The 22,434-nt window shown below is 40.3% G+C and overlaps 1 protein-coding gene across 2 annotated transcripts in view; it reads left to right on the top strand.

Moving 5' to 3' along the window:
• Positions 1–3,434, top strand: part of LOC310806027 (uncharacterized protein) — a 55,867-nt gene extending 52,433 nt beyond the window's left edge. For both annotated transcript variants that reach the window (XM_083671965.1, XM_083671966.1), the window contains one exon: positions 1,387–3,434. In XM_083671965.1, coding sequence (XP_083528091.1) covers positions 1,387–1,618 — 232 coding nt within the window. In that variant the 3' untranslated portion in view covers positions 1,619–3,434. The remainder of the gene's footprint in view (positions 1–1,386) is intronic.
• The last annotated feature ends 19,000 nt before the right edge of the window (positions 3,435–22,434 follow it).

Genomic DNA, 22,434 nt, shown 5'->3' with positions numbered 1-22,434 from the left:
AATCACTAACAGGCTTAAGATTACAGGTATTCATACTGTAAATCTACAATAATACAAGGGTCATCTCTAGCTCTTCTGACAGGACCTTGCCCTAACATACTGCAGTACCGCAGAGACCAATGTTCAATCAGCCAGTTTACTCTTTTGTTATTATCAACCAAATAGTGCTCATCTCAACAGATATAAGTATCTAAATGGCCTCTAAATATCGCAATTGCAAAACGAGTGAATGAGGAGTTAGGGTAAAGTGACAGTCATCAGTCTTGAATCCCCAGTCTTGAATCCCCAGTCTTGAATCCCCAGTCCATGTTTGAGGTTGCCAGGCAGCACGGAGTGGCTTGACTCTTGAAATGAAGTGGCTCTTGACTGTTGGGAATAACTAAAAGAATTGGATGTTAACTATTGCCGTAGCTATAGTGACATGACTCAGGTTCATGTCCTTTAGAGGATCACAGAAACCTGATGACATGACACTCCTGCTCTGTGGCCTCGATGCCACATCAATTGTGCACTATTTATCAAGGGAATGTGCACCATGCAGTATACATAGGCTGGAAGATCAGACGAAAGCAGTACATTTTCAGTAAATGTTTTACTCTTACTGTATCTCCCAAATTGATCAAAAGTACAGTAACTTTGAATGCTGATTTTAATTGTATTGTGATTGCCTCTAGTTAATCAAAAGTTTTGCATCAATCAGGAGAGGTACTTTAAAGAATCAAAGATGTTGAAAGAAATCTACTGTAGATGTATCCATAAAACTTGCTGTAGCCTCATCCAAAAGTGCTTGATTTAGGATTTATCTAAGAGGTTGGTCTTCCAATATCCTCTTACCCACAGAAACACTTACTGAAAATGTGATACTCTTACACTTACTTTGTCTGTTACTTTAGATGCGTAATTTTGCCTCAATGTCTTTACATTTCTTACCTTCATAATTTACCAGAATAACTATGCTAAGCTGCTGTGGGTATAATAATAATAATAATAATAATAATATTAATAATAATAATAATAATTCTCCCACTTCTTCTTCTTCTTATATCATTATTAACACCTCTCTGAAGTGTCCCGTACAGGTTTGTGCAGCACATAAAATATATTATATATAAGTGTTTGGAATGTGGGAACAGGGGAATAAACTGCTGTGTGCATCCATTGTCAGTTGTTAATAGATCTCAGGAGGATTTTCAATGCTCACTAAGGGCTTGTTTAAGGAGAAGAGGCGGACCACATAATGAGATTAGGCTTGTGTAATTATACAAACCAAGTTATGTGTGCTGATGACACAGCGCAAGGGGTTAGTGGAACTGAAAGCATCTTGACTGAGATAGCAGGGGTGGTCTCTCTCTGACAATTGTGTTTGGTTTCATTGTGTCTCCTCAGGTGTCTGTCCGGCTACTTCCTCAGTCGTTACAGGCAGGCTGAGCAGTCCTCCTTCATCGTGCAGGCCAGGAGCTCTGAGGAGGGCGAGGTGGGCTTGGGGACATGGAGGCTGGCTATGGCTGCAGCAGCAGTGGCAGGTCATGGTTCATCAGAAGTGACATCCGGCCATGTGGAGGAGAGGAAACGGGACGGGATCAAGAGTGGATGTCACAGCCTGCTTCTCAAACTCTGAGAGGAAGAGCAGGAGCCAGGGAGTGCCCTCCGGATGGAGAGAAATGTCCAACAGCTGACTGACTCTCAGTATACATGGGGCAGACCATGTGTCAATGCAACAGAAACAGAGGATGTCCTTGTATAATTAATCGGTGTATGTTAATGACAAATTCTATTTAAAGCTACATTGGTGCAATGTAATTTTTGCCCTGTGTTTAGCATCAAATGAGACCATTAAATACTCCAAACTTACAGTTTATCAGTAACTGGTACAGTAACGTGGTAACATAAAATGTTTTCCCTGTCAATATATCACCACAGCTGGTGAAACCTAACTCTGGATTTTAAGTCAAAATACATAACAAATTCAATGTATTGTTGTACTCTGATATCTGACCATTACATGGAGGCTTTATTCTATGAATTGCACTGTCACTTTAAAGTGTTTAACAAGTTGATGATGAGGGGAATGTGTGGTCTCTGCTTGACTGTGTACATGCACAGGAAAAACAACCAACTCCAGAAATTGCAAGTGCACCCTGTTCCTTTAATGATGCCCACATAAAGACAATGGGGCGCCACTTTGATTAGTGTCACCTGTCCTTGTGCATCTCATCAGCTCCATTAGGGCTCTCTCTCGCTTGTTCCTCCTGCTAATTGAATAGCCTGTGAAGTGGTGAGGAGGAAGGGGGCGACAGCCACATCTGTGCCTCTGCTGTTTCAAAAAATGGAAAAATGGTTGGCAAGCAAAGGCTAGTCATGGAAATGTATATCAAACTGGTGAATGCAACTATTTAAATCTTATAAAGGAATATACTCTTTTATACAGGACATTGGACAAACCTTGTCAGGTACAATGTACAGTAGGGCTACAGTAGGATGTCACAGTCTCTCTTGCCAGGCGAATGCTTCATCGTTATCTGCATGAGCCTGAGGCACAGCCAGTGTAAGTGGATCCTCCTCACTCGGGTCTGCTATGGTGGAGATCAGCTCTGCTGGCTTAACCTGCTCACTCCCACTCCCCCTCTCTGTTGCAGCCCACTGACTCTCTCTGCTGTGTGTGACTGTGTGTGCTGCCCATCCTACAGGCTGAGGAGTGGAAAGGAACTGTACGATAGAGGCACAACCGTGCACGGTACCTCACACTGCTAAGGCTGGTAAATGCCACAACAACAAGACTACAGAGAGGCGGCCCAGTGTGCCCATGCCCGTGTGGTTCCAGGGCTTAATGTGCGCGTGCAGGGCCAGATGGGCACTTTCATGAGTGTATGAGTGTGGATTATTCCACCCGCTACATCTGGGGCTCCACATGGCACAGCAGACTGTGGCGAGAGCGGCAGGCGGCCACATGGGGTGGGCACCCCTCCAGTGGGCACTCGCCTGACATCCATGCCCACCGACAGGGCACTGGCACAAATGGCAGACCAAAAGGTTATAGTACATGCCCAGGCTCAAGCTATTATACAAGATAAATGTTCCTCAGAATTAAAACAGTCAGGAAGCAGCCTCAAGACCATTTTAGATGTGTGTTGCATTTCTGCTGTCTTTCTTCTGTTTTGTGATGTTTGTTTATTTCATACATGCTCTCAGTTAGTGGTTTGTTCATTTGATGTGGTATATCCACTTGACAGTCACTCATTGTATCCTGATTCAATTGAAATATAAACTAAACTAAATAAAACTGATTTTAGAATTCCCTCAAACATCTTTTTTCCCCACCATGATTGAAGTACTTTATTCTTTCAAATGTTTCATTCCATTCCATCCAATCGTTTTCTTTCCTGTTTTTCTTTTTCTGTAATGATTATGAAATGCTTTACTCACTTTTGTGGACTTATCAACATGGACTTATTTACTTATTGTGATGATTCTAAAAATACACTCTGCTGGGGAACTTTTGAGAAAGAGGTTGAAAGAAAATGTGCTATAGTAAAGGGAAAACTGTCACTCCACATTTTTCACAAAGCAGCTCATTGTCGACTTTGTTACTGTTAGTGAGGCAAATTGATCATATGAATTAAGTGCTTTTCAATTCACACTGAGTGCAAGTTCTCCACTTACCTCTTACCAAGGCGTAATCTGTCTTATGAGGAACATAGGCTCTCTTGTTTATTCTGTCCTCTGCCATGCTTATCATGCATTTTGAGCGCTCTTCTGGAACTGAACAGTTATTCTGTAACTTTTTTCACAGTATACATGTGTTTTCATGTAACATTTTTCAATCAATCAATTTGTCTTCTTTATGCTCTGAAAAGTGTCACTATGAGTATACGTTAATTAGATGTGTTAATTAGTGGTGATCAAAGTAAGGGAACCATGACTATTGGCCTGATCAGGACTGGAGGCAGTTTCATCTGATGCATAAAGGCCTTGAGGTGGCATTGTGTTGACTTTTGATAAACATCCATACATATCATCAGGCTTTAGCTGATGTGATAGCAGATATGAATGTACCATAATTCAGTACAAATATACATGACCATTTTCTCATTGCTCTTATACATATGATATGAAATGTAGTGAAGGAATCATTGTCCAATTTATCCAAATTCATTAACCGTCATTAAGAAAGGATAAATCCTTAAATCCATTCCCAACTCTGACTATGATCCAGGTAAACACACCCGCAGTGCTCTAACCACATGTGGACAAGCCATTTGCTTTGAAGCACCAACACAGATTTGGCTCACTGTGCCAAAGTGCCAACTGTCCTCGAGTTGTGGGAGATTTTTTATCTGCTCCTGTTCTAGCTACCTGTTGTGGAGGATTAAACAAAAGACAGATGTATTTGCATTTCACACAAATAGGCAGTTGCAATTCTGGTGACATCAACAACAAAGGACCTTTGTTAAGGCCTCTTTTAAATGTAGGAAAATGTGGCATTTAAATGGAGAATGGAACAGCTCCCAGACATTGACTGAGAACAAATCCTTGATTTTCATGTCATCACTTTGAAGAGTGTCCTAATAGTGTAGGAGAAGTTGACGTCCACTTCAGAGACACGCCGAAGTCGACTTCGGCAAAAAACTAAAAAAAACTTTGTTTGAAGTATTACAATTCAAATGGATGTGCTCGCTTGTGATATCTGATTGATACTACGACCTGTCAGTAATTTAATTTTGAACACCAACAGTCCATCCACTTCTGACTGCTGAGTAACCATTGAAAAAGCTATGTTTGACAAACTTTAGAGTGTGGAGTGCTCTGAGTCTCTAAACAACAACTCAAAAGTTCTCTTTGCACCGGTGCACACAATCAAATTACAGGTTCTTACTTTGATCAAATTCAGCTCTCGTTTGGGTCGTAATAATCGTTCATCAATATGTTTCTAAAATCAAGTCCGCTGATAGCATGTTGATAGTTTATTCAACAGATTTAGCCTGTCAAATATCAGTTGAAAACATATGCAATGCAGCATAGGATCATAGATGTATTTGATATGAACTGTATAAGACATGTTAAACACAAATATTATTGCTTCAGGTCTAATATTTAGCCTATTCTCAAATTGTTCACAGGTGGCCATGTAATGGCCACAGCACACAAACCTATCCAGTTCTAATCTAGCCATTACAGCAACCACATATAGTATAGTATATGACATATGATAAATAAAGTGGATACTTTATTTATCATATACTGTATGGTTTATTATGTGTATGTTATATGAAGCCTTTGTACAATAGTAAACATTTGCAAGCAGTGATGATTATGTAGCCCACTCTGTGCTCCCAGGTATGCTCTTGTCTGGAGTCGGCGATGCTTTGGGAGAAAAACGTCTTTTCTTTTCTAAATGAAGTGCCAAATCCATGGCTTAATGTATTGAGGTGTATTTTTTATAATAGAAAAATAGGCCTACTTCTTTTTGTAAAATGAATCCTCTGTGGAGAATTATCTCCATGCCTTAACCTCTCTGACTCAGTTGCCAGCGACAGTGTGAAAATGACTGGTTGGTGGAAATCAATAACACAATAAAAGAATAGCCTAATGTATATAGGCCTAATGGTAATCGGTCTTAGGTCAGATGCCAGATGTGATGAGTGGAATAGTCAGCTCATGAAAAATGTTCATTCTTCAATTTCTTCGTCAATAAGCATAGGCCTACCCAATTTACACATTTCACTTCGATTTTGAATGCTGACAATCATTCCATTTTAACACATTTTATTCATATGAATAATATTTACTTTCTAAAGGTTGCCATTGTCCCACCCGTCAATGAACATGGCGTGATTGAAAGCTCTGTGATTGGTTTGCAGTCATCGGTAATTGTCGTCACAACATATGATGCAGAAGTGGGTAGGATCTATCCTATCCACCTATCTCAGCACTACTGCTCAGCCATATGCCCTTGCTGCACAGAGAGCTCAGAAAAGGTGAAATTGTGAACCCACGACCAAATAATATCCCATAAAATGCATATGCCATATCTCAGAATCGATTGGGCTTTCCGAACATAGTCGGTTTGCTGTATTATACAAAGTTCTATCTCGCGCTACAGTGAGGGAGGGGGGGGGGGTGTAACCATGTGATTTTGCTCTTGTTTTCGCTCTAGTTCCGCTCTCCCTGAGTGAGAGAGGTGTGCACTTTGACAGACAGTTCTCTGTCTGTGCTGAATCAAAGAGCTTAAGGCACATTGACATATTTCCCAAATTCCCAAAAGTGCAGTTTTCCCCCTTTAAAACGTTATGATTAAACATGATCAAGAGACACCAGCCAAAGAGAGCATACTGTATCATGAACACATCTTGCCCACAGAATCCCACATGGTCATGAAATTACTTCTGAAGGACAAATATTGCTGACTGCAAGATGATGTATGTAAACCTTAAAACAACATGAACAAAAGTGCAAGACTGTCTGTTGCAACGCTGTCTGAGATAAATGAATTAAACAAATTACCAGCTCCTTGTGTGAGACTCCAGGATGTGAGGTGGCATGTGCAGGCCATTACAACAATGATAAGGATGTCTGCATGGCCTTGTGTTAAAGGAATTACACATAGCATCCATTGCCTTTAAGATAGTGTGACAGCTTTGCGTACAGTGGCAAGTTGCAGTGACATTAAAATGTGTGGGGCTGCATAATGGCTTGGTCGCTTGGTCCTAGTTTGGTGCACTGTGCGATTGGCTGCTGAGAGGGCCCAGGAGAGGAATGTAGCCCTATTGTGATGCAAATAGATCTGGCATTGTGCTTAAACAATGCAATAATATGCACTGCCCGTGATAACATCGCAAAATGTGAAATAACAGAAAATGATGTCCACAGAGGTTATTTAAAGCGATATGACATCAAGATCTGACATTGCAGAAAGTTCTTACTGCCTGTCCACTTGGCTTTGTCTTCTACTCAGATAAAAACAGATGAAGGGTAGAAGGCAGGGCTGCCATTGAGCCAGAGAGACTATATAGTAAAATAAGATTTCCATAATAGTATGTATATTATATTCCACTCTATGGATATATTCTAATGTACACTGCATTTGTGTTTCCCTTTTCGCTTCCTGTTATATTGGGAGAAGTGGTGTTGGCTTAAACATGGGAAACGTGGCAAGGCGTCCGATAACTTTGTCTTCCACCTGTAATCTGATACTGCGGAGAGAGGAGGCATCGGCCTCACTTCCCTGGGTGATTTATGATTGAGGACATGTTAATAAAAATATCAAAACAATCTGGGCTCTGGTGGGGCAAGATACCGGTCCACTACGTACATCATGTGCGACAGGCCCGTGCAGGGAATCGCCTACCCTGTAATATTATGCCTGTATGGTTGCCCCATTCCCCTTTCTTTTTTTGGTTCACTCTTACATGCAAGGTGACATTTACCTATTTGCCTTCCTGAGGAAGGTGCACCTCATGGCCTGATAGATGAAGCTAAACCAACTTTTGTTTGAAAATATGAAACTTTAAATCTCAGATCCTGGTAGGTTATCCTTCCTTAAGACCCACTGTAAAGCTGTGCAAGCACTCATCTAAATCTCTATGGACACTATGGACATGCACAGCCTCTTTAGGACTGAAGCCACAGTAAATGTAATTTTAATTCTGAGCATTGGGGTTTACCTGCCCTTTACCAAAACACTTGAGATGCAGTGAATTCTGTTCCCATTCTGCTGTCACATTATATCCATTGACATGAGTAATCAAGAAGCTAGCGCCCTCAGAGTGGAACACATCTGCAAGGTCTTGAAGTTCTGTCCCCCCTAAAACAAGATTGCATATTTTGAGCAGCATTTGAGTGACATCGTTATATAGGTCCACATTCTAAAGTGGTGTTCTTCAATCGTAAGTATGACTGGATATAATGAAGTGGCACACTGTGGCATTAAAGTTCACACAGACTTAGAATTATTTCCCAGATGCCTTTGATGGATTTATATTGAATATGGGCATAGGGGAGAGCAATTTATATGTTAAAAGTATCTCAAACTGCAGGGATGTAGCCTCCAACACTCTCACTTAATTCCACTTCCGTCATTATTATTCCTGAAATCTCAATGATTTTCTGTCAAGATGTCTTGCCTGAACACAAAAATCATCTCTGAGTAACACAATGTTCTTGCGGGACAAATTTCACCCGACATGAGCGATTGCGCCCTGACATCTGCAAATTTAGAGTTGTGTGAATGTCAAGAGAGATGTGTCCTCCTTTTGTTCGCTGCAAAATTTGCCAGCAGCTCAATCCCTCCAGGAATGCATTAACAAAGCAGTTAATTCTATCATTAATTAAAAAGGAATCACAATTCAGTGAACACTTCAAATTAATCTATTGAGATTTGCTCTCACACATTGCTCACATTGTCTTTTCTTATTCTAATCAAGGAAATTGCAGACAGAGGGGCAGAGAGTGAGGCATGTTTCACCTTGCCTTCAAGATGAGATCCCTCTCGTTTGCCCTGGTATGATATGGCCTTGGATATCCAGAAGGGAGCACAAATTATAGGCACATGATTCATACAGCTGTACTCATGTAATGTAACTTGAATGTAATTCATGGCCTTGTAAATTAGAGAGATAAAGACCAGTAAAAATAAAGTGTACATCAAGCAATGCATGAACTAGACAGACAATACACCATTTATGAATCAGTGCTTGGGGCCGGTAGGCTAAATTGTAATGTTATTGTTTACTTTTGGAAAAAATTGAAGCTATGGTGGGGAATAGCCTCGTGGACCTTGCCTTTTGTGTGAATTTAATTGGCTGCATTGCATTGCAAAATATGAGAGAGGACTGGGGTCAAGGAATGTCTACTCTCTTGATTGATTGATTGATTTTTATTGATTGATTGATTCTCATTATAACATATTGACACCAGCTACGATATTTTGATATTTAGCCATCTCTTTGGACTACAACATCATCTTAACGCAATGCCTTTGAATGACAGGGAGACATGTACAAAATTATTTTTCATTTGTTGTATATTATCTTCGATTTCCTCCTACTCACATCTGTGACATACAGTTATTTGTACCATGTCATAAGAGGCAACAATGCCAACCAATGAGTAAAAACTGATGCTATTTTCTCAGAATTTGTCCTATTTTATTTATTTATTTAATTTAACCTACAGTATGGAACTCAGAACATGTAGTCCTCAAAAAAGTGTTTTCCCATGAAGTCAGAGAACTAGTATTATAAATACATTGGGGACTAGATGCTCTATACTCTATCTAAAGTACGCTAGGAAGCCATTTTGAGGTGGTAATTAGCACATCTTAGTAGGAATACCACACCACAGCAAGAGAATGAAACACATGTTGACATAGTCAGTGAATGTTCCAAGGATGATCCTCTCCCCTCTGCTTGTCGACAGCAATACTTGAAAGATGTCCCTATTAACCACTGGGAAACAGAACCCTTTTTTTCTCTGCAAGCCCAGTCTGACAAATTAAGCCTGTGGAGTCATTAGATTAAGATAAGAACTTATCTTTTACTTGAAGACAGACTTTTATGTGTTATATTTTTCTTTTCTCCCTCTACCTCTACCTCCCCTATTTCCTTGCCAGTCCTACAGTAATTGGGAGGTGATATAACCAGAAAGGCCAGATAGGATTTTAACCCTGTCAGGATTTAACCTTTTGTGTCTCGACTAGGTCAGAAAAGGTGCAATTGGAGACATGTTAATACTCATTTAAGGAGAGCCTGAGAGAGCATGGTATGAAAACTGCTTGTTTTTTCTTCAGGTACATTTACCAAGGGCCTAGAAAATGACTGCTTGGTGCCGTCCAGGCTTATTAAGGCTCACAATGGAAGCTTGGGGTCAGTGAGCAAGGCTGATGTAGTTCCTCCATCTCCAAGAGCATCACTTAGAAAAATTCAACAAGGCTTCCCCACAGGAGTGCTGAAAGCCATTTTAAATGCCCTTTTAAAGTTCAACACAATCATGCTCTTTTGAACTGGTTTGAACAGAATCTGTGAAAAACACAGTAAAATCCCTGTCCATGTGATCTTAGCTGTATGTATCCATGTTAGGGCAATGAGGAAAAGTAATGAAATCACCACATAAACATGATCTGTTCGATCTAAACAAGACCGTGGCTAAACTGAAGCCATGGAACCCAGCAGATTAATCATGTTTGCAATTAATCATCATAATTCCATAATCTGTTTCTTACCCATTCAAATTAAGCCAATGTTCCATATTTGATTGAATAAGCTGGACTTTGATACTTCTAATCTATATTTCTTTTCCCCATATGACATTACTGCTTGGACCCCCGTATCTCTGTCACAGCAGGATTCTGAACACATTGAGATTCATTCTGATCGTCCTTCCAAGCATATTGTGTTTGCTAAGCACAGCAATGGTCAGAGAACACTTGGTAAGACATCGAGTGGCGTATTCAGAGAATTTAGTAGATACTGAGTGTTTTTAAGCCTTTGTCTCCAAAGTCATTGCTTGTTGATATGCAGATATGGTTTACTTACTGTACACTAATTGTGCCTATGTTCCTGACCACATGTACCAGAAGAGGCTGCAAGTGACCCAGGAATATGTGCTACTTGTTTACTCAGATCCAAGATAACAAAACTGTCCCTTTTAAGAGCAAGTCCCCTAAATAATGAAGGCCCCACTGAAGGGAAAAACACATTATATTTTCCATTTTAATGGTCTTAAAATGAGGGGAACTACATGAGAGAGAGTTTGAAAAATGTAAAAAGGGATAGGCTTCACTGGGACCTAAATGGCAAGTGTAGCTGTTGGGCATGTTGACGTCCCTTTGATGTGATCCATAACTAGCTCTAAGCTCAGCTCGATGGTGCATCATGCTTTCACCCTGACTGATGTGAGTATTCCATTTATATGAGGGCCAACTGTACCTTTAATTTGAAATTCCCTAATGTCTCAGATGGGGTAGCATTAAAGGGATAGCCCATTAGTGTATTGTGGATTTTTTTCCTCTGGAATTCAAACAATTTGCTCATGGTATGCTTGACTGTCATCTCTTGGAATATTGTCATATTTATCAATACACCACATAATGGGATGAGAAACAATTTACATATTGGATCAAAATTGCCAAAGGAGAGCATTAAATATTGAAAACCCCACAAAATCAAAAGACCAGCTTTTTCCACTTCATGGTTTGATGTCTGTGCTGACAGAAAGCCACTCTGTGCCTAGTAAACATAATTATCCCAATGTTGTAGATTTTGCGACTTTTTGGACAAAAGGAGAGGCATTGGGCATCCAGTTTCACAATGGAATAAATACATTTGCCCTTATCTGCCACACATTCCCAATGAACTGTTTGTAACTACTGTAGCCCCTATTGTTGTCAGAGGGGACAACAGAGGAACAGATAAACTATGGACACCTTATCACAACTACCTGGTAATGTTTTACTCTTGAGACAGCAATTCTACCTAATACAGTATGAATTGTTAAGATCTCACTAGTTTGCGGAGCAGATTCCTATTGTCAAGGGGCTAATTGCTTTGACAGTGCACAATACAGAAGTCTTCTTCTTTGTGTTCTGTCCTACAATGGAAAGTGTGTCACATTGATGGACGGCACTGAACTGAGACCAGCCAACCAAAGCTAATTATTGAAAATAAGCAAATGTAAATACTGAGATATAAACATGGTCTTCTCATTGTTGGGATGCTTTACTTTTTATGTGGGTAGTAGATATACAGTACCTTTAGCACCCAAAAGATGGTTAATGGAATTAATGGTACAATAAATAAAAGAAATATGATTTTTGTAAGTCTCCCCAGGCCCCAGGGTCGCATTCCTGAGCAGTTTTGTTCCTCTCCATTTGCTCAGTTTGTAATCCATGTAATTGATTCCTATGCAAATCAGAGACACTATAAAAACAAAGATATTAATTCCCAAATTACATGAACTATTATCCTTGCATTAAGATGAACTCAATTCAACTTATTGAGTGATTTGTTGATGACATTTTTGCATTTTTGCTAATTTTAAGAGTGTCATAGCAAAGGGTCTGAATACTTATGCACATGAGGTATTTCTGTATTTCAATTTTAATAAATTGACTGAAATTTCTAAAAACCTGTTTTCGCTTTGTCATTCTGGGGTATTGTGTGTGGATTGATGGCAAATTTGTTTAATTTAATCCATTTTAAATGTAATCTATAACACAACAAAATGTGGAAAAGTGAAGGGGTCTGAATACTTTCCGAAGACACTGTATACAGTACAGTAGCTCCAGTTCTTAAGACTGTCTCGATTATAATATCAATCTTCAGATGTTATCTATGCAAATGTCTGATGGCAGAGAAACCTCAAAATTTAGAGCAACTTTTCTTTTCTTTGCTTAAATGATGGGTGATGGGTGATGGGTCTAGTAAATAACAGGTCTAGTAGTTGATTCCCAATGCTACTTGTACTGTACAGTAAATGTGTCCCTCCATGTGTAAAAGCACTTACATTTGATGACTCTGCAGTAAAGGTAATGTCATGTTATCGCTCACATTTATGCCCATCTTTGAGACAGGACAACCTACAGAACAATGCAGCCCTATTTAATTAGCCCCTTAACTGGAGCTAATGAAGTTTATTTTACAAGACTGCCTGAGTATATAAATTAGCTATGCAGAGACAATTGGGACAATGAAGACAGACTTTAAAAATGCAAACATATAGTTTTATTAGCATTTTTTCCTCTCTTTTGTTTTTACAGTAGCAGACTTGTTATCCCCATGAGCTGCTGGGAGGATGTAGGGGGTTGAATCCAAGAGCGTCTTTTGTAATAGGCTGGCACACACCAGACAGACTCAGCCCATGGAACCTCACACACTGGTGAATCTGGTGTTAACGTAGCATTCAGCAGCTATGTGGTTAATATGCTCTCACTCTACACATTCTTTCCACACAAAAAAAAACATTTTTAACTAGCTGCTCCTACCACTCCTGTTTAAATGAGGAAGCCCTTGGCGTAAATAGATCTACATGTTCATTTGGTATATTAAGAGAGGCACACAGTTAAAGAGTGTTCATTACAATTGTAAATTTCTGCCCTAGGGCCCTTAACCCAGCGCTAGATTACATGAGGTCTATGCTCACGGACAGCGCCTGGCATCTGATTGAAGGTCCAGTGCAGCTAATTAATTTCATTAGAAAGTGAAGTCATCTTCTAGCAGGAATTAATATTTGGAGCGTCATGTTGCTAATTCATTTCCAGATTTAATTAGCTCAGAGAAGAAATGTTGCTTGGGCAAGAGGACTTTTTAATTATCAGCTTGGATAAATTTGAAAATGTTGATGCCTAAGGGTTGAGTTAATTAAAACCTGCATTATTTTAACTTTAATTAGCTCCCATCTTTGTTTTTCTTCACCATATGGCCATGTCCTGTAGTCAAATTTAGTTAATTAAGCTAATTAAGCTAATCATTTTAATTACTCAAGACAATGTGATTGGATAGAGGATGACTACAAGTTTATAGCCAAGTACTTGTTTTTCATTAAGTTGAAGGGACAGAGTTATTTCTGATTGCAGTTGGCAAGCATGGCAGAGTAGTTCAGGGATGTGACAGCCTCTGAGATATTAAGGCTGAAGTCTAATTGCATTCCTTGATAAAAAAAAATGTCACCAGCACAACTCTTTTAAACAAGAAAATAATTTACTGCAACATATTTGAACATTCTGTGTGATCCTGTATGTTGAGCTGGGCCTTTTGTACTCCACCAGATGAACTGATGGCAGCCTACTCACATTTAAGAGCCTGCTTTTCAATGGCCATGTACCCTTTCCAATCTGTAATCTATTGAACAGGTAATACATAGTTTGAGGGTAATCACTGTGACTTATCCAGCTATAATGTTACATTATCATGCTTTATCCCTTAAGGAGCATAAAAGAAAAAATGATCTCCTTGTATTATTTGAATTTAAAGGTGTTGCATGAAAAATTCACATGATTGGGCCTACTCCTCTCTCTGTCCAATGTCATCATATTGATCATATTGACCATTAACCATGTTTAAGAGGGCCCATTTGTTTTTTTGTTTTATAATTTCACTCTAATGTGGTAATACCATGGGATACGCTATGCTATATTATATCAACAGTGTGCTAAACATGGTTTTAGAGATGGCTGTTAAGCCTGTGTCCCTGATGGTTGGTGGAAGCTGGATGCTTCCATTTTCCCACTTGACCGCAGTGTGGCTGGGTGAGTGAGGGTGAGGGTCCCTGTGAGCTTGGGGAAGAGCAGCTGTGCGTCAGTCTGCGATCTGGACACAGACTGGGCCCATCCACAGGAGCCAGGCCTAGCTGACAGATGCACCAGCTAAACGCAATAATGAAATAATACTGGGAGACATCATGTCCGTGGTTTCCATCATTGTTAAAAGATTTTGGTATCGGAGTACCCCCACTTAGGTAATTTGTTTCCGTGTATAATCCTATTGCCCACTATTAAATTAAACCAACTGGTCATTTCGGTTTGGTGCCTATAAATAACCCGGTTGCCATGTGCATGGGCAGTATGTGCAATGTCTCATCTGATTAAAGGGGAAGCACTTAATAATTCTAACTGAAAAAAGGTGACCTTCAGTGCCAGGTGACCTCCGTAGACTGCCACACATATGGCCCCAGCAGCAGTCACAGCAATATAACTAATGTCTATCTCTAATGTATTTCCACTAACCTGGTTCAGGACTACTTTCTACAAATGGTTTTGGACAAATGTTGATGTGTCGCGATATGGCAAAGTGTGGTGAAGTATAGTTGTTTACATGGTCAAGAACCATCATGGCCAGAACAAGGGATGTTTTGGTGAAGGGAGATAATAGGCTTCTCTGCTTTCATCTCACTGGGGCATGTTAGTCATCAGAGGGCCACACTGAGTGCCTGTGCCAGGGTCATGGCCAGTGCCTGAGGGAAGGGGCCCCCAGCCTTCTCATGCTTGCACTGCAGATCCCAGTGCAATGTGACACTGGAATTAGTCACTCTACCCGACCAAACACACACCGGGTTAAGTTATGTCTCTATAACTCCCCTGCACGTTAAACAGCAGTGTTTCTACTAGCATGTAGTTAACCCTGCTTACAGTACATGACAGCAGACCAACCTGAGCTTGGACCTCCTCGTAAGTCATCATACTCACGTCAATGCGGCAAAGGCTGTTAATATGGCAACACGATGATGCATTGTTAATTGGCCTATTGGTTGGACACAAAATATTTATGATATTTAGGTGAATTATCCCTTTAATTTTAGGTGAACTCATACAAAAACAGGTGGAAATATTTAATTGAATTGTGCCTATATTGTAAATATTGGCACGGCTCAAACAATCTTTTGCCAATGTTTTAAAAGGACAAGAACAGTCCACTGTATAATAACAGATAAACCCCTTACATTGGCATTTTGTGATGAAAGTGAATTTATTATATACTGTATTACGGTGTGTGTGTGTGGGGGGGGGCGGGGTGTGAGTGACCAAACGGATATATCATATGCACAGTGTCATGTAGTATGTAGTACATGTAGTCATGTAGTATGAGCTAATAAAGAAATGACCTTAAAATGGGTAAATATGTACCTTTCTAAATAGGTAAAGGAGGGAGAAAGAATTTGCGGTCAAGTCTGTTCAACCTTTAGCCTTTTGTCTGGTCATATTTGCCCATAAGGTCTTGACACTGCCATTGTTCCCCCTTTAACATCTCTCAAGTGCTATTCCAGTTTGGTGCGTTGTTGAATCTTACCCCCTAACCCGGGCCAGAAGAGCTCAGTAAGGAGCAGCTTAATAGATTAGGTGACAGGTGGGGGACGAGGAGGCCCCAGCCAGCAGAGAGAGAGAGTAGCATCTGCTCAAAGGCCACCTCCCCACACCCGGGCCATCGTCTCCAGAGGAACTCGGGCATGGAGCCTCCATCCCAGGCTCCTCGCTAATTCCATCGCCTCCACCACCACACGCCGGCTAATTAAGGCCATGCATTTATTTATGACTGCACTCATTAAACAGGGGAAGGAGATGGTCGTTGCTCCAAAAACACATCAGTCCCGAAGGAAACTCCCTGTGACGTCGCTCTCCTTCGGCTGTTTCAGGTCACAGATTCTGAGTCTTTGTGACACACATACAAATAGTGGGCTGTATGCAGAACAAAAAAACTCTCTTCTGAGGGGAAAAGCCAGAGGCCAGGAGGAGAATCTTCAGGGTCCATTTCGGGCTGCTTGAACTGGTCCTGTAATTATATTCAAAGGTCAAGGGATGAGAGTGGAATGAAATACCACTTAAGGTTCTTGTGGTTAGGGCTCTGTTTTCGGGGTAATGGTGTAGTCTACTGTACATCAAGAGGGCACTCAGCCGTCATTGATCAAATGGCAACTAGATCTCTGGAGGAATTCAATCAAAGGCACTTTGTCATTTGGACCGACGATCGCCGTGAACAAAATGTGAGCCCAATCCAACAACACACATAACTGACATGCTGACTCCCTTGCACAAACATGTGTACACTTACTGTATACCTCTAAAAAGGTTTTTAGGGAAAGGGAAAAATCTCTTCTCCAGTCTGTGGAGTTAATAATTTTGTTATACAGTGCCTGCGGAAAGTGTCATAGCAAAAGGTCTGAATACTTATGTACATGAGGTATTTCTGTATTTCAATTTTAATAAGTTGACTGAAATTTCTAAAAACCTGTTTTCGCTTTGTCATTCTGGGGTATTGTGTGTGGATTGATGGCAAATTCTTTTAATTTAATCCATTTTAAATTGAGTCTATAACACAACAAAATGTGGAAAAAGTGAAGGGGTCTGAATACTTTCTGAAGGCACTGTATGTGGGAATAGTAGTGGGAATAAGGTATTTCTCAAAAACACAAAGTAATGAAATGATGGGGGAAAACATTTAGGGGGCTGGGCCCAGGAATTTGGACAGGGTCATGTTCTGGAATCCAAAGAGAGATGAATAATTCTAGTTGTGTGTGTGTGTGTGTGTGTGTGTGTGTGTGTGTGTGTGTGTGTGTGTGTGTGTGTGTGCGTGCGTGTGTGTGTGTGTGTGTGTGTGCGTGCGTGCGTGCGTGCGTGCGTGCGTGTGCGTGTGTACGTGTGTACGTGCGTGTGTGTGTGTGTGTGTGTTGGGGGAGATAGAATGGGGAATGGACAGAGAGATCCTAAACAGATCCCACTCCCTTCCATGTAATTGCACAGATAACGCAGACTCATGCAGGCACTCCTGGAGACAGCTGGCAACTTTGTGATTTACTGCTCTTTAATGGTTCTAACTTCAAAGACTCTCAGAAGTCATTAATATACTGTATATACTTAACAATGTAATGCATTAGTCATTGCCAACTTTTCACAGCAAAAATGATCTGAAAGGAGGGGTATAGTAATAGATTTAAAACACGTATTAACAGGTAATGAGATTCTTTTCTCCTCTTTGTATTTGGTTTCTTTTCAGTGAGGAAAACCAGACTGAAATGAAATCTTGTAAAACACAAAGTGTGAGTTAAGCTTCTGGTGTATTTTTGTGTCCACTACTTTAGAACACTCATTTCTCCCTGAGCCTTCTGTCCCCTGTCATCACGGCCCTGCTCTGGTGGCTCTGTTTGCCCCTGCTTTCCTTCATCACCACCACACCACTGACACCAGTTAACACTCTATGAAACTTTCTATTAACACAGAGTGTATTCATTCAAATATTCATTATCTTAATCCGAATAGATCTACATACTGTCTGGCCTTACAACATGTTCTGTCTAGTGTCAGTTAGACTGCACATTCAGCAAGTCCTGGGAGCCGGTCTCGACCTCTTAATGGTCTCAAAATTGCATTTGTGGAGGACATTTACATAATCCCTGCACATATCCTCTTAACATGTCTATGAAATGACAGAATAAATGTCTTAAGATACATTATCATTGCTATGGAATGTTTAAACTGCTCTGCAGTCCAGAATATGTCCAGAATGAGCATTACAGTATGTCATGATTGAATGTGGTGTTTGTACTATTTCATATGGATAATGACAGGATATGTTTCGTGTCGGAATGTAAAAAACCACAAGAACTTTGAGAACATTTTCAATAATCTTCATCTCAACCATTTATATCAGTATGGCTGATTAAGAGAAGCATTTGGTGACCTTTTGCTGTTCTTATGGAGGATTTAGCCCTCTGTTCCCTTCACTCTGGTGGCTTTTACAGACAAAGACGGGATTGGCAACAGGACTAAGATGGGGCACTGTCAAAGGAAGCCAAGGACACGGTGCCATGTGTTGAGGTCCTCTGATGCACTGGTCAGTTGTGTGGTGCATGTGTTGGTGTTAGAAATTGGCCATGTCATGTTGTACAGTGGACATCTGTTAAAGTCTGCCATAGTGCAACCCCATGTTCCCCTTCATAAAGAGCAATATCACACATTTTGGTTAACATTATATATTTAACAAACTACCATATGGTTTTAATCAGCAAGCATATATCAAATAAGTTTCATTTATCTCATCTTGAAGATCGTCTCCTCTCGAAAGAAGAGCTTCAGACCACCCGTAAGCTGTGTATTAACAGTCTTTTCCAAAGTAAATGTGGACTTGCCAGGATGGCTGGTTAGGTATTTTCTGCATGCCTCTCTGAATGCCCCTCTCTCGCAGGGTACCAGGCATAGATAGCCTAATGGTTCCCAAACAATTCAGCTGTAAAGATGATCTGCACAACTTCATGACCACTGATTTTAAAGAGAAGAGTTTTTTTTCTTACCTTGGGATTTGACTATTAGCTACTGTAGGACTAGTTCCATTAAGCATTAATTGTTTAGTAACAGTCACAAAAAGTGACCGTTAGCATTACACCAAAATATTGGGTTATAGGGTCCCTGTGATAAAAAAAGACAGACACCTGTAATAACAACAACTTTAGCATCGGCTGAATTACATGCCAAAATCAAGTTACCTCAAACCAAGTTCTTATGTGAGCACCATTACAATCAATCAATGTTGTTCCTGACCCATAGTGTACTTACAAGTTAAGAAAAATATTTCAGAACCGTAAAATCGATCAAACTATCTTTGTAACAAATAAGCACACAGGCGTCATAAATCTACTTCCTACTCAGGTTGTGTTTGTGTGTGTGTGTGTGTGTGTGTGTGTGTGTGTGTGTGTGTGTGTGTGCGTATGTGTGTGTGCGTGTGTGTGTGTGTGTGTGTGTGTGCGTGTGTGTGTGTGCGTGTGTGTGTGTGTGTGTGTGTGTGCGTGTGTGTGTGTGTGCGCATGTGTTTGGGTTCTTCATAGGAGTCTGCAGACGATGCTTTCAGCGGCAGTCCGACTGGTTCAGCACTTACTGTAAGAGGAGGCACTGAGTGTTGTAGAGTGGCTCAGCCCGCTTAATGCATTATTATTGTTACCACATTCTTGCACAGAATGGGTCCAAAGGGGAAAAGGGGACAAGAAATGCTTTTCAAGAGTCTAATTTGAGAAAATGCAGAGCTAAATATAGCCTTGGCCATTCTGACCACAGACCACAGTAGTTTTGTTAATCAATGCAGCCTTGCTATCCATATTGGAAAACGGTGTAGTACAGTGTAGTGACATTATACAATATTCATTATGATAATAAAATAGTTCTGTTTTACTGCATTTCAAATGTGCAAACTGTATATGTAATGACATAGATTTGAGGCTTACAAACAACTCATTATCATTTGAAGCTGTTGTCTACAGGATGAGAAATCCTAATTTCTCTTGGATGTATATTTTGGTAAATAGCTGAGTTGAGGACGAGAGAGGGGGAAGGTATATGTGAGTAGGGTTTCCCACGTGAAGGAGAGGTGTCTGTTTTTTGTTATTTGAAAAAGAATGCAGTATCCTGTAAATGCCTCCTACTTTGAGTCCACATGGGCCCCAAGGGGAAGAAAGAACAGGAGAGGGGGATGGGGGGGGCTTTCAATCTCATCGCATTACGAGTGCATTTACACAACGAAGGACGCCTGTGCAGAAAGTGAGCCTCTCGTCGTCATAAGGTAACCCTTTTAACTGCAAAAAGCCATGCCTTCCCAGTGCGCCTCGCACTAGAGTTCACAGCACACATAATGGACCGGATTGTGTTACCTTCTACTTTAGGGCAAACAAGACTGCCCTTAATTGCCTTACCAATATTTGCATGTCCCTCTCCATGTTATTGAACACCCTGCTAAGTAACTGAGCTCCTCGGGAAAGGCACTATTTTAAGTTGTTTGCAGATGCCTTGGAGGGCTGTTGAAACAGGACAATTACTAACCAGATTTCACACCGTAATGGCAGTCTTAAGGGCCTCTCAGTTTCACTGTGAGGCGGTCTCACTCACTCTGGTGTACTGTATACCAAACGCATACAGTAAGCCCAAGTCATGACCTTGATTAGAGTTTACCTTATTGTAAATAGGATCTTGCTGGTATGAAGTCTTATGTGTTTAACGTGGTTTAAGGAGGTGGAAGAAAAGACAATCGTCAACCACTTTAATTATTTAACATTTAGTTAATAATTGATGTCTATATTACTGGCAGGGGCTAAAGTGGAGGAAGTAATACTTTCCAGAGACGTTTTTTTCAGAAGACTTACCATACTATTCAAGCCAACTGGCTTTCAGTGTATTAATGACAGTGCAGAGTTTAGTTCCCCTGTACTCATCGTAATGGTAAATGCATGTACTGTAACGTTCTGGAGCAGTGAGGCCTGTGGAGCAACTGGGGAAAAGGAACCATTTTAGGGGGAATAGTCGTTGAAGAGACTGTTCCATCTCAGGTCTTTGATGCCCTTTGTTGAGTGATGAACTGACTTACTGTAGGTCTAACTGTTTAAAAATGGTGTCATATAAACATTAGTTTTCCTTCCCTTTGTATGTGATACATAAAGCATTGAAATTGATGTTAAATAACAACAACTTTTATGCTGTAAATGAACAAAGAATATATTCTCCTTCAAATACTGTGAACAGGGTTATCTACCCTCTTGCCCACGTAGGATAATACTCGTCCAACACTTTTTCTCATATCTATCTCTCTATCTATTGTTACCCTGACGCAACGATCCTCTCCTCAAAAGTGGCAGGCAAGCTATGACTTGAACAAAAATTACTGTCAGGCAGGCCTGAACCTGTACGCAAACTCTCACTGTTGAATGAAGACAAGTACATATCGCCCGGGATGGACCTGTCAAAATGTTTCCTTTGTTTAGCAGTTTATTTTAATGTATGACAGATGTTTGTGAACTGTCAAATGTGTGCCCAAAGCTGTAGATGCCACTGTTTAATCAAGACCTCTCTAACTACAAACACAGAGACATATATCGTTGCAGTCTTGCAGGCCCAGTGATTACTGCTTTGCAGATCTTTCAAATTAGGTTTGCTGGATGGTTTTATTTACCATTTGCATAGAAAATTAAAAGGGTTTCAGATAAACAGTACAGTACAATTAATTAATACCTGAAATTAGATTAGTCATAATAAAGGGAATCTGCTAAATAAAGATAATTTAAAAAGCATCAAATTAGGAAATTGAGTGTGGCCACTCACCTACAGTACACTATATTAGTATGCCCACATTATCTTAATCCCCATTGGCAGAGAGAGGGAGTTCAAGTTTGAGCAAAGTGATTTCCCTCAGGCAGACATGCCACTTAAGTGTGCTCCATTGTTATGGGTGAGATCCATTAGCCCTCACCCTGCTATGGCACATCAAAGATAATCTTCACATATGGATTATGTGCACATGAATGACATTTGAAAATCTGTCATTTGAGCAGGTTTGAAACTGAGCTCATACTGTATTTCACAGTGTAATTGTTGAATAATAAGTTTGGATGAATGAACTCTATAACCATAATATATTAAGAGTATACAGTGCAGGGTGCAGTATAAAAGGGGAGATGAATTTCTATGCAATATTGTTTGTTGGTACCTCAGGGGACAAGAACCGCCAGATTTTTCTCGTTGTCTAGAGAAAAGAAGGTGGTATTCCAGAACATCAATGTTCATTTCAGCCATACAGTGTACATTAGTACCTATCCTTGATTCTGAGGTACTGTATAACATAAAGTTAGTGGGTGACATGAACAGTAGGTAGATTGTGTGCAGGGTGACCTGTTCATGACCTTTACAGCTCGTCACACATGTTCAGTCACTGTAAAGTACGTATATGGAATACCAATGGCACCAGGTTAAGGATTGTGTTCATTTGTACCTTACCTCCACATTCTTGCATGGGACAAGTTGTTTTATTACAATAGCATTTGCAGGCATTCTGTTAAATCAATTTGTTGGAGAGTGCATAAAAGAGGCTTATATACATTTTTGAGTTTTTAAGTTCAGAAAAATGAAAGGAATGTGTGTGTGTGTGTGTGTGTGTGTGTGTGTGTGTGTGTCTGTGTGTGTAATGACCGGAACAGGGC

The sequence above is a fragment of the Argentina silus genome (assembly GCF_951799395.1).
Source record: "Argentina silus genome assembly, chromosome: 6".
Classification (NCBI taxonomy): Eukaryota; Metazoa; Chordata; class Actinopteri; order Argentiniformes; family Argentinidae; genus Argentina; species Argentina silus.
The sequence above is the reverse complement of the archived record's forward strand: the minus strand, read 5'-3'. Positions and strand labels throughout refer to the sequence as shown.